General features: G+C 40.3%; 1 protein-coding gene across 1 annotated transcript in view; it reads left to right on the top strand.

The window, feature by feature from the left end:
• The first annotated feature begins 202 nt into the window (after positions 1 to 202).
• Positions 203 to 13,986, top strand: part of CD34 (CD34 molecule) — a 38,681-nt gene continuing 24,897 nt past the window's right edge. The window contains exon 1 of the mRNA XM_028734446.2: positions 203 to 377. Coding sequence (XP_028590279.2) covers positions 302 to 377 — 76 coding nt within the window. The 5' untranslated portion in view covers positions 203 to 301. The remainder of the gene's footprint in view (positions 378 to 13,986) is intronic.

Here is a 13,986-nt window from a genome sequence, read left to right as displayed (position 1 = left end):
TGTGCATTTACATTCTCTACTTATGTAGTGTTCATGTTAGATTACCTTCAAAAAGCTTTCTGTGACATTTTTGCACAGTTTTAAATTCTGGGAATGTCCTGTCCACAGTGATAGAAAGCAGTTTCCAGGAAAGAGTTAAACTGATGTAATATTGTAGGGCGGAAGTTTAACAAATGTGAGAACTATATAAAGCTATGAGATCAGAGGTTTGGAAACATCTTTTAGAAGGGAATCCTATCGAACTCAGTACTGACCTCACTTTTACTCATAGGCACTGCTTAACAGTTCACCGTTGGAAATAATGTTACAGTGGAGTTTTAAAGTACTGAAGGAGAGGCATTTATTCTGGACAGTGTTCTGTGCTTTGAGCCTGCTGGGTGAGTATTTGGTATGGGGGGGTGGACCCTTACAACTGCTGTGTTACTTGCAGACAGAAAATGAAGAATGAATCTTGTTCTGCCTGTGCCATAGTTATTGAATACTGACGGAAGTTTATCTCTTGTAATATCTGCTAGATGGCTAGATGCTAATAACATTAGAAGCAAACTGGTAAACAGAATGCATAGCATGTAAAGGAATAGTGCACACAACTAAAATACTCTAATTAGTGGCATATAGAATTTTTGCAGGTTTTCTAGTTGTATAGTTGCCCATGTGCAGAAGTGGCATACAGAAGGATATAAGATGCACACATTTTATTCATGGTTTTGCAGTTCTCCATACCAGATATCTCCAGTGATTATTAGCAAGGCTTCAGTATCCCAGAGACTAACATACATTATTTTTATTAAACATAAAATCCTAGACTGTGTAGCTGAGAGCGTCTGTTTGTAGCCTGCTAGCCTATAGTAGTTGGCACAACTGACTACTTTTGGTAATTACTGTTACTATTTTTGAATGCTTATGCATTTTGTTTGTACAACTTAAAAAAGTAATGATTAGGGAATGTTATGTTGCTATTTTCTAAGTTGAAGGTACTGCACAGTGTATGTATAGCACAACTGTGTATTTTGCACACTTTTGCAGCCAGACTATTTTAATTTCTCTTTATCCACTAGACCATAAGACCCTCCTTAGACAACTCACTGGGCTGTATTCCTGTCTTTTTAATGTTTATTGCACTTTTTAGTACTCCCCAAAGGATCGTGCTTATCCTGCTCTGAAGCTGGCACGGCCTGTTTATTTACTTTGCGGAGTTTTGTTTTTCCTTCTTACATCTACTGGCCAAGTCATAGTTCATATGGCAGTTGTATTTGCTGCCCATGTACATCAAGTGAGCAGGAGAGATGTGTGTCTGCAGCTGGTCACAGCATGTGTCAGGGACATCACTTTGGTGGCTATGCAATTACTTGCCCTCATGTTTTAAACCATTCAGGTTTAAAAATCGAAGATTTGTGTGGCTGCAATTAACTTTGTAGACAAATAAATATAATATGGTCTGCTTTTTCAGTGTCATGTGTGAAAATTGTCTTGTGGCTGGCTTTCTAACATCCAGATATAGGTTTTTTTAAAAAAAATACATGTGGAATTGCTACTGCTGCAGTATCTGCAAGTTCAGTGTTGAACTTTATTAAACCCTTTTGAAATTTTATCTAATTTTATCTTGTAATTGAAAAAGCAATATGATACTCTATTCCCTTTAAAAGTAGGCTTCACTCCACACAATTACTTGATCCAGCTAGGGAGAAAATCATGTAAGCACATTTACCAATGAAGTCCAATGTTGAATAAAGATAGGTATCGGCATGCATCTGTCTATTGTGACTCTCATTCATACTACATTGAAAGGCTTCTAATGTGAATGAGAAGGTGCATCCAGGGCCATTAGTTATGTACAAGTAGAGCTGGATTTCCATCGCAATTAGAGATGCTTTCCAACACATGAATTAGCATTTTGAAGATGCACATAGGGTTCTGTTTTTGGCTCCTGTCTACACTTGGCAAATATTTTCAAGGTAATTTTACGCCTGTGTGTCTTGGCTTCGTCTTCTGCAATAATACTTTATCTTCTTGGGCATATTGCCTAGAAATGTATGCATGAAAAGCATTATGTCATAGTTAAAGCAGTGGTAGAATGCAGGCATACGAAGCTTGCTTAGCTGCCTAGATATATCCTCATCAGTGAGCTTGCATTTTCTATTAGGGAAACATGGTTTTTGTTTTTGTTTTGGTAAGTAAAGCTAGTAGTCACCATACCTTGGGCTGTGAACGTGCTGGATTTCCCTCTCTAAAACATGAAAAACAATTGGGTTTAATTTGTGTTCTATCATGGCATGCAAGTAAATCCCATGCCAAAACCTCCATCACCTTAGAACGTTCAGTACACTATTACTAACTTTCAGAAATATACTAATCAAACTGAATATGGTTCAGAAGACTATCAGCTAAAACCATGCATTTCTCTGAAGATGTAATTGTTTTTATTTTGTATTTTTATGCTGTGAACCGCCCTGAGATCTTCAGACTTAGGGTGGTATACAGATTGATTGATTGATTGATTGATTGATTGAATAAAGTTAGTTAAACACATTAAGAACAAGAGTAATTTACAGATACATTCCTACGGTGACAGTATTGTGAGGTGGCACTAGGTAGTTGAGGAAATGCCCGTCCCCCCCTTGGTCCACTGGCTGTGTACACAACATACGTTTAAAGCACCCCACTCCCACAAGAAACCTGGTAGTTGCAGTTTGTTAAGGGTGCTGGGAATTGTAGTACTGTGGGAGGAGGTAAACAACACTTTGTTTGCATGTTGGATAGTATGTCATTTTCTTGGTACAAAGGTCAACCACTTTTATGTGTACTTCCTGTTCCTAATTTTCAGCATCAGTTGTGCTTTCCCAGGCTACCTTGAGGTATGTGTGGGTAAAAATATTAAGTGCAAAAATGAATTATACACATCCAAACACACTGTAGACTTGAACTGGTAAACCTAAGCCAGTCACATTTTTTCCAGCACATGTTCTCTGCATGCCCACAGCTCTTAGGTCATACATAACTCCCTTTCACACATTACATGTTTACCACAGCAAACAGAAATGTAACCATAGCCTACACAATTGTGAAGCAGCTTTTAGGGTTTTTGTTCTGCATAGATAGTAGTACACTTGATGACATTCAGAGGCATCAAGTGATACATTGATCTGATCCTGCAAGGTTCTGCAAGACATCTATTGTGAGATGCTAGTTTCTCAACTCCCACTGATTTATATGAAAATAAGGTCAGTTTTCCCAATTACCAAAAAGATGGCTTATGTTCTGAGAGCATCTTATTGTAACTTTATTTGTTTATTTATTTAACTTGATTTTCACTGTGATTTCATAGTTCACACACACTGTTAACAAAGTTACACTGTTTTATGTGCACATGTATGAATGCAACAAACATATTTTTATAAACATGACTATTATATGCTACTAGGGAGCTAGGATTGCCTATAGCCCCCCTCCATGTGTGTATGCTAAGAAACAAATATATGTTTACCACTACATAATGTCTGAAGCAAGAGAAAACTCCTACATGGAAACAACTTTAATATTGCAAAAAGCATGTAACAACAACAACAATTTATTATTTATACCCCGCTTATCTGCCTGGGTTTTCCCAGCCACTCCAACTTCCAACAAAATATTAAAAATACAATAAAACATCCCTAAACAGGGCTGCCTTCAGATGTCTTCTAAAAGTCAGGTAGTTGTTTATTTCCTTGACATCTGATCGGATGGCGTTCCACAGGGCGGGCGCCACTACCGAGAAGACTACTACCATGTCATATGTGGCAATCTCAACCATGTCTAAATATGATTTGCAAGTGTGATTTTTATATACAGGAGTAGTAACACAGTGCCCTCCTTATATTATTGAACTCCAACTCCCATCATCCCTGACTATTAGCCATCCTGCAGGGTATCTAACAACATCTGGAGGGTGCCATGTTGTCTGTCCATGCTATGTAGGAAGCTTTACCCCTTGAAGTGGATCTGACATTCCAGATTTCAGTCCTGATGACCACCATATTTGTGGTCAATCTGTTTTAAATAAGAATGTTGCAATCACAGCTGATTGTTAATTATGTTATTTAGAAAACTACAGTGGCGTAGCGTGGGTTGTCAGCACCCGGGGCAAGGCAAGTATTTTGCGCCCCCTAACCCATGGATTTGCGCCCCCTAACCCGTGGATTTGCGCCCCCTAACCTGTGGATTTGCCCTAACCCCAGATGTTGCGCCCGGTGCTGCCGGCCCCCCCTGCACCCCCCATGCTACGCCACTGGAAAACTATATCAATATACAAGCCAGCTTCTGCTTTTCATGTCAAGATAATGTTTTTGATGTTGCTTTTCGCCTCATAAAAGATGCTTAAATATTAAATTAACGGTTCAAGAAAAGTTACCTTTGGCATGAGTAATGGAATATTCAAGTAGCCTGAACCTGACATTCCCTACAAATTAATAATTATACAGTTTGGATGCTAAATTTCATTTTGACATTTACAGATTAATTTTATTTGAAATGTGTACCTATGAGATGGTGGGTTCATTCAGTTAGACTTAAGTGCAGTCTAGAAGAGAAAATTCATAATGTGATTAATCATTACAGATTTAAATTCAAATAGTTAATAAACAACTAAAAGACAAATTACCTGAGCTGAAGTGAAATATTCAAGCAATTACATTCAAATTATTTCAGTCAGGCTTCAAAGTTTACAAAGATTATAGAACCCAGATATTCATATAATTAAATCCATTGTCTGAAGAATTAGCTATTGAAATAGCAGGCTAGCAGCCAAGCAAAAATCTCTTTTATCAGTTTTGTCTGAGTGTTGATTAGGTGAGCATGCTTGCAATGATGTAATGGCTTAAGCTGTCATCCTCTCTCCTTCCCACATTCTCTTCGCCCTTTTTTGGCATTGTTCGTGACTGCAAAAGCCCACACCCAAATCCTGTCTGGGCCATATGGAATAGGAAAAAGGGTTCAGGAGGGGGAAAGCGTAGAATTTTATCGGATATTTCCAGAGGGAAAGGGACTCCACCCTTTGAATTCCTGCCACATGGCAGGAGAGGAGCAAAGCTAGAGATTCATGAGTAATGCAGCTCAGAGTCCCCAAAGGTGATGCTTGTTATAACTGCTGGAAGAATAAAATATAAATACTGATGGAATTTGTAATCCTGGCCTCTCGGTTTCAGTTATTTCCCATTTCATCCAAGATATGAAATTCTGGATCTGAGCATTATCACTGCTAGCATGCTATGGGATCAATATGATATTCTTTTGCACTCTGAGTACTAATAAAGGTGCTTACCACTACCTCCCATTTTCATTTTTAATCTCATTCAATCTATCATTATAATATCCAGTTATAATTGGGCAATCAAACAAGTGGACATACCATTTAAGAGAGCTGCAGCTGCTTTTCATGTTGCTTTTTAAAGTTGCAAGTTCACCATCTGGAAGATCTGAGAAGACACATATAATCATTATGTGAGACTTAACTGAGCAAAGTGTTACTGAGCGAAGACTTGTGTTCAGCATGTCTCGGAAATTGATTCAAAAGTCTATGGAATCTCTCTCAGAGACATACATGTTTTTAATATTACTCATATTTCCCCATGTATCATCAGATACAAGTGTAATTCCCAAAAGTATATCCATGCACTAGAGACTGTGAGACAGTAAGCCATATTTATTCCCCCCTTTGTGCATCTATGTAATTGATTTAAAGCAGTATATCATGCAGCTTCTTTGCCTATTTTTGGTGCCGTTACAAAACAGTGTACATTTTGAACTTTATGGCATGAAACCTGAAAGCTCACATGAATGCCTTATATCTTCACTGTGGATTTAGCATGACAGTATGCCTTTATTGGTGAATACCTTTACACAGATCACATGCTGTTTCATGGGCTCTGGGCAGCAGGGGTGGCCCTACCATTAGCCAGAGCATGACGGTTGCCTCGAACAGCAGATTTTGGATGTCATGAAAAGGCAGCAAGTTGTTAGTTATTTAAATTATTATAATTGTATCTTTACTACCAGGGAGGAAGAAGATGTGCTTGTGGTACTTTTAACCTCAGATGCTAAAACAACTTGAATGGCCTTGGGTACTGTGTATCTTAATTTGGTGGAAAGGGTGCCATTTATTGCTCTGCAACAGGCACCCAGTCTTGGGAGCTGGCCCTGCTGGGCAGCTTACACCAATTTCATCACCCATCTTATTTCTCACTACCCCAAAATAAGTCATATTATAGATACTAGGTATGGAAGTTTTGAGCGGACCAAAGAGGTCATAATTAAACAACAACAAATAATGTCATTTCTCTCCATTAGCACTTGTCCCTCCCTTTCCCTTCAAATTCTGCTCTTTGACAAATGTATGTTATTCACATTCTCTTAACCTTACTTAGACTCCTTCCTGCCATCTACAGCAGAAACAAAAGTCAGGTGTGAGAGAAGGCAGACGACTTTCACTGATTGAGAGAGAGAGAGAGAGTAGAGTGTGTGTGTTGCCTGCTGTGTGCATGAGGAACCCAGTTCCAGCTGCTGGAGCAACAGCAGGTGGAGACATCTGTGGTGATAGTTCCCCTTGCTACTTCTTTTCCTCTTCTTCCTGACAGGGCAGTTTCCTAAATGGCTGCCATGTACGGATGGCTGTTGCCTATATATGTGCCCAAGCTATAATTTTTCTATAACCACAAACAGTGGTGATGGGAACACCTAAGATGTGGTAGCCAATTAATAAAGCAACATTTACTTAACAATTGTTAACAGGTTTCTGTGCCTGAATCAGAATAACACATGTGGAAAGCCAACAGGGGTGTGGGTGTGGGTGTGATAGGGAGAGAGAGATTCAGCAACCAGCCTGTACATCTTATACTGGTGCGCTGAGTGGGGGAGGAATATCCAAAATACACTGGCCCTGTCTGAACAGTGTGGTAGCAATATGAAGAGGATGAATGACGTTATGAAAAGCTCATTAAGCAGTATTATTCCTTATTTTAAAAACCAACATTGCTAGGCAGAGTGCGTAGTTTAAAGAACAGGATGGTTAACAACAGTAGTAATGAAATTTATCATTTCTATAGTGGGGTTATTTTTTTGGTGTTCAACGTTATAATTATCTCAACAATCCTAACAACAGCCCAGTAAGGTAGCCTTTGCCAACTTGGTGCCCTCTGGATATTTGGGGCTACAACTCCCATCATCCTCAGCCAGCATGGCCAACAGCTGATGGGAATTGTAGTCCAAAAACATCTGGAGGGCACCAGGTTTGTGAAGGCTGTTGTAATGTATATCAGTATTATTCAGACGTCACGTGGTGTACTTGCCGTGAACATTGTGATAGAAGAGTATATTTATGGGTGCATTATAGTCTTTTGGTAAAGTTTGCTCTTTTTATTTAAATTACAACATCAATTAAAGCTGTAACCCTACACCTACTTACCTGGGAATAAGACCTGCAGAACTCAATGGATCTTACTTCTGAGCAGGCATGTCTAGAATTACCTGTTACATTACACTCTCAGGGAGTATGAAAACTAGTGTGCTCACGATTGATTATACAGAGGAAGCTAAATATACAAACTCCCTTTGTTAGCCTCACAGCTTACACAGTTTCACCCAATAAAGGTTAAGGTCTTTCCATTTGTTTCTGTGGAGACAGATATTTGAGTAGCGTAGGTAATGATGTAGAACTTCCGTTTGACTGTGTGAGGACAAATCATTTTAAAGATGTGTTTATGTTGCTTGGGGACTATTTGATTTGATTTGGGACAAATAGTTCTCAGTTAATTGTCTTTGGAAAGCCAAAGGGGACCAATACTTGGAGCAAATGATATTTTGCTAAAGTTTGCAGAATGCAAATAATATTAAACTTGGCAAAATGTCATTCCTCTCCAACAACTAGTTGATATAAACAAAGGGGTTTTTTTAAAATGCAAACTGTAACATGTAGCTGCTTCAAACACCAGTGGTTTTATGTTTATTGTGTCCACTTGGCTTCAGCAATGCAGTGCAAACTCTCAGTGCTAATAAATTCATACAGAGTTTCCAAAACTAATGAAAACAAGCTGTGCATAAAATTGTGACAATTGAGGCAAGTTCCATGCCCATGTGCGCTGTTAAGGATCCTTTGGGCTCTAACGATACAGAACAATTTGAAGTTTCTTAGTGTGAAGTATCTACATGAAGTGTAAAAGTAGGAAATTTTGGGGGTGGTTGTGGCAGAGAAGGAATAAATAAATAAGGAATAATTAGGACCTTGTTTTACAATATTTGAGGTGGAGAAAATATTTGCCAAAATGTTAAGGTGATTTCTAAAACATCTGGAAAAATTCAGAAGTTTTTGTTTGGGTGGTTGTGGCACTTGGGGAGGCCAAGTGTTAGGAACTATGCCATTGTAATGAAGTAAGACTTTCTGCTAATGTCCATGTAAACAATGGCACACACTCTTGAAGACTTATGAAAGCGCTATATGACGCTGATTACTCTATTTATCCTTTGCCACAAAAATATTGTCTCCTGTTCTTGATTTGATCTAACTTGCTCTTGGGGAAACAAAATGTAGCAACTTTTTTTTTAAAAAAAAATTGTAATCAGGCTGCAGAATGCATTGTAAGTCCTTCTTCGTGTACAAATCAGGTCTAAAGAATTATATTGGTGGAGCGATTTGGATTGCCAGCTAATCAGCTTTGCAAGTTGATTCAAACATCCCTTTTCTACTGTCCTCAAAGTGTGGTGCATAATTAAGGAGTTACTAGTAGAATACAGAGGTTTTCAAATCTTTCCTGTGCAGCATGTTGAACGTTGTCTTGAAATCTGAATATGTACATCTAATGATAGCCAACATGTTTTGCAAATGAAAATAATCCAGTCCCTCCTTACAATGAAACATGGGTGAGAAGTACTGCTTGGTTGACTGTTTAGTTCACCCTTATATTTAGATAGATCTGCCTGCTCTGTTTATAAGGAGACAAAATATTACTATTAGAGTTTATTTAAAATGCTACCGATTTAAATCTTATCTCTTTTCCTGTAATTCAATTTCCTTCCAGGCACCTTCATCTCATGGAACTAAGTAATCCTTTTTTATTCTTCATTGAGGTTTTAATGCTCATTACTAAAGGGATAGCTTTTAATGGATAAACAATTCTTTTTTCATGAACTTGGGCAATCAGGATAAGCAACTTTAGGATTTCTAAAAGGTGGCTGCATATAGGTTTTACAAACTGTACAGATATAACTATATATCTGTAGCTAAAATTTCAGAGCTTTTAGCAGTGAAGACCCCCTTCTGGGGGGTTTTAAATTTCTATTATGTTAACCAAAATAGAGGATAAGGCAAGTGCATGAAAGAGATAATTATCAGGTTGGAAAGCAGTTTGTGAACCTTGAGTATTTGGATGGATTGAATTTATTTATTTATACCCTGCCCGGTGGAACAAGTATGTCTTAACTGCCCATCTAAATGAATGGAAAGAAGAAGCCTGGTGGATCTACCCAGAAAGGATGTTGCACGATAAAGATGCCACCACGTAAAAGGTCCTGTCTCTCACGCCTAACCTCCAAGCAATAGAACAGAGAGAATGGCTTCTGATGTTGATCTCAGTCCTTGAGCAGACTGGGAACAAATGATTTCATCTCAATGAGTTTAGCTGCATTAAGGGACATTTATCTGATTTATGCTGCAACCCTGAGTCCATTTATCTGTGGGTACATCCCACTGAACTCAATGGGTCACTTTTCTGAATAGACAGGTCTACGTTGAGTGCTGTCAACCCTACTATTAACTTAAAATCAGTTGGTAGAGCACTCTCAGGGTCGTGGGTTCGATTCAATTTAAATTAATTTATTCAGTTGATTCTGTGTAACTTTCCAAGTTGTTTTTTTTTTCTTTCACATCAGCTTTGGCTTCTGTTAAGTAATAAACGAGGAACTCCCTTTACTCACATGGAATTATGGCTGCTGTGTGCACAGCTGTTCCAGTATTGTTCTTAATGTTGTATGCTGTCATCCTCCTTTGGGATTCAGAGTGGAAGAAAGACTATCCTCCTTGTTTGTTGCTGTTAAAGTGTTCTACAATAGCAATGCAAAGGAAACACCAAAACAGGGTGGTTTACTTGTGGTTTTCTGGATGGTGTTGAACTCCAAAACGTATCAGCCTCGGCTGGCATGACCAGTGGTCAGGGAGAGTGGGAGTTTATCTATTTATGCCATCATTCTTATATCCTGCTCTTCCTTCCTTAGGAAACACAGGGCAAATTACAAGAAAGGCAATTACGTAAATATTTTTGAAAGAGTAATAAAAAAAGAAGCCTTTAACATAAAAATCAGGGAATCATTAGAAACAGCAGCAGAGTCTACAGAATTGGCATTTACATCCAAAATGCCTGGATGAAGTTTTTAAATGCACCTAAACATGTTTACTGTGAGGGTCAGCTATATCTTACAGGGGAGGAAGTTCCGTAAATGGGACAGCGCCACTGAGAGGGATCTGTCCTATGGCCCAACCAGCAATCAACTCCTGCTGATTATTATTATTATTTATTAAATTTCTGTGATGCCCTTCATTTGAAGATCATAGAGCAGTTTACAATATAAAAACACAAAAATACATGCCATAATAACGAACATAAACATAATAACAAACACCCCACAGTTTAAAAGGACGTAGATTGTTTAATTAGCCGAGGGCCTGGAAGAAGGGGAATGTTTTTGCCTGGCACCTAAAGACATGCAATGAAGCCACCAGGCAAGGCTTCCTGGGGAGAGCATTCCACAAGTGGGGAGCCAGCAAAGAAAAGTCGCATTCGCATATTGCCACCCTCCAGGGCTCTCATGGAGGAAACAATTAGCAGGGCTGATGGTATTGGAAACACTCCTTCAAGTACTAGGTTTCTAATTTGTTCAGAGCTTTATACACAACTACAAGGGCCTTGAATTAGACCTGGTAGTTCACTGGGAACCAGTCCAAAGTTTTAAGGATCTGTGTGATAAGAAGATCCCCCATTGCTGCCCAGTGTGACAGTGGTGTGTGGTGCTACCTGCAGTTTCTGGGGTGCCTTCAAGTGGGGATGTCAGAAAATTCCAACAGAAACTGGTGTGTCAATTGCCATCGTTCTCTTATCTATCCCATGTATGGAAAGGAAAGCAACCCAGCTAATGAGATAAATATCCACTGTTGTTTTCAGGCCACAAATGGTACATAACACTATGTAATTGATTATTTCCCCCCCCACATACACACACACATATTTGTATTGTGTTTCCTTTGCATTCTTTATCTTCAATCCATGGTGAATGACAGATAGCTAATTGACCCCTACATGTTTCCACCATTTCGAGAAGGAAGCATGCAAGCATCCATAGAAGGCTCATCCTCCTCTCTTAGCAAAGTCAGGAATAGAACGCACAGATCCTTCTTTAGTCACTACATCACAGGCCTCCCTTGTGATTAAAGACCTGCTTCACACAAAATAAACTGTACTTGTGCCATTGGCAAGAGCTATTTTAAATAGTTCCTTTCCCTCAATATGCTTTTTTGTTTGAGGCTTTCTTATACTCTGTTATTTAAGACAGGATACAGTTCTCTTGCTACTATTTAAAGTGTAAAACTAAACATAGTCAGAGGTGGGTGCCAGGTCTCAGCATGACATTAGTATAACATGCTTGGCATATTTTTCTCGTCTTGAGGACACTGCAGAACATGGCCTTCTTCTCTTCCACATCTCCTATAGAAGGCCTAAGTCCCATTACTGCTCTCAGAGGCTGATGGACCCAATGAGTTTCCTGACGACTCTGGGGGATTTTCCATCTATGATGGGCACTCCTGTTGAAGCCCTGGCCGAACTCTAAAACATCCAAATGGTTTGGGCCATTGACACGAGTGCCCTTTCCTGCTTCCTGGAGCCCACTTGGCTCCCTGGTATATTCCAGAACTTAAGGCAAGAAAACAAGTTAGGAGGCGGTTTGAACGTGAGTGGAGGAAAACTCTGTTCGAATGCAATCAAATACTGGTGAGGGCTCATCATCGAGCCCACCTTGTGGCATACTTTGCTGCCTCCATTGCATCCTCGTTGTGCCATCTGGCAGAACTTTTTCAGGTTGTGTGGGGCCTCTTACAGTCTGACCCGAAGGAGGTGACAAAACTGATGGTAGCTTGCTGTAAGTTGTTTGCAAAGCATTTTGAGGATAAAATCGCTTGCATCCACCAGGATCTTGACTGTTACAGCAGATGAATCTGAAGGAGAGTCCAGAGCACTTTCTAGTCTTGCTGTTTCGGATGAGTTTCAGTTGGTAAGGCTTGCTTGAGGATGTGGACAAGGTGCTTCAATCAGTCAAGGTGACCACTTGCTCTGGACCCTTGCCCCTCGTGGCTGATCAAAACTAGCAGGGAGGGGACAGCTGGCTGGGCCAGGGAAGTGATCAGTGCCTCCTTCAAGAGGAGTGGTCCCTGCCTGCTTGAAGGAGGCAGCTGTCAAACCACTCCTAAGAAACCCTCCCTGGATTTTGAAAATCTAGCTAACTACTGGCCAGTTGCCAGTCTCCCCTTCTTGGACAAGATTATTGAGCGGGTGGACATGGATCAAATTCAGGTGCTCTCGGAGGAAACAGATTTTCTAGATCAATTTCAAATGTGGTGTAGGTCTGGTTTTGGTGCAGAAAATGGTCACCCTGCATGATGATCACTGTTGGGAGAGAGATGGGAAAATGTGTCCCTGTTAATGTGTGGGATGTGGGAAAATGTGTCTCTGTTAATTATCCTCAGCCTCTCAGCAGCTTTCGATACCATTGACCATGGTATCCTTCTGAAGTGGCTGTCCGAATTGAGTGTGAGTGGCCCCAATCTGTGGTGAGTCTAGTCCTATTTGGATGGACGTTTCCAGACAGTGATGCTTGGGGAGTGCTCTTCAGCCCTGTGGAGCCTTCAATTTGGGGTTCCTTGGGGTTCAGTTTTATCCCCTGTGCTGTTTTACATCTACATGAAATCGCTGAGTGGGGTTATCTGAAAATTTGGAATGTTTTAGTCGGCAATATGCTGATTACACCCAGCTATATTCAGTGCTATTTTTCTAGGGAAAGAGGTGCCAGAACTTAACATGAATACTTTCCTTATTCTGTTATATGGCAATGGTGCCCACCTGAGAGGTGCTGGAACTGAATTCCATCTGAAAAAAGCCCTGGCTCTACTTTTCCTTTACATCTGCAGGTGTGGCAGTAGATGTGCTGAACTGTTGTCTTGTCTTGGTAATGGACTGGATGAGAGCCAGCAAACTGAAGCTCAATTCAGATAAGACTGAGGGACTGTCAGTGGGTGGTTCCGTAGAGCAGATGGATGGGATGTTGCCTGCTCTGGATGGGGTTACACTTGTAGTTTGGGGGTACTTCTGAATCCGTTGCTGTCACTTGAGGCTCAGGTGGCCTTGGTAGCATGGAGTGCCTTCCATCAGCTTCAGGTGGTGGCGCAGCTATGCCCCCATCTGGGCTGGGAAAGCCTAACTTCTGTCATCTATGCTGTGGTAATCGCTAGATTAGATTACTGCAATGCATTATACATAGGGCTGCCTCTGAAGATGATTAGGAAATTTTAGCTGGTGCAGAATTTGGCAGCTAGGTTGCTCACTGAGGTAGGATGGTTTGATCCTGACCCAACTGCACTGGTTGCCAATTAGTTTCTGGTCCCAATTCAAAGTACTGGTTTTGACCTATAACAGCTCAGGACTGCAGTACCTTAAGGACCGCATCTCCCCATCGGAACCGACCTGGACCCTATGATCATCATCTGAGGCACTTCTTCTTCCACAATAGATCTGGAGGGTGGCAACACAAGAATGGGCCTTTTCTGTGTTGGCTCCCCATGTGGAATGTTCTCTTCAGGGAGGCTCGCCTGGCACCTTCATTATATTTCTTTAAGCGTCAGTTGAAAATGTTTCTCTATAATCAGGCCTTTGGCTAATTAACACTCTATTGCCTTTTTAATGTGTTTGTGGGAGT

The sequence above is a fragment of the Podarcis muralis genome, chromosome 5 (genome assembly GCF_964188315.1).
Source record: "Podarcis muralis chromosome 5, rPodMur119.hap1.1, whole genome shotgun sequence".
Classification (NCBI taxonomy): Eukaryota; Metazoa; Chordata; class Lepidosauria; order Squamata; family Lacertidae; genus Podarcis; species Podarcis muralis.
The sequence above is the reverse complement of the archived record's forward strand: the minus strand, read 5'-3'. Positions and strand labels throughout refer to the sequence as shown.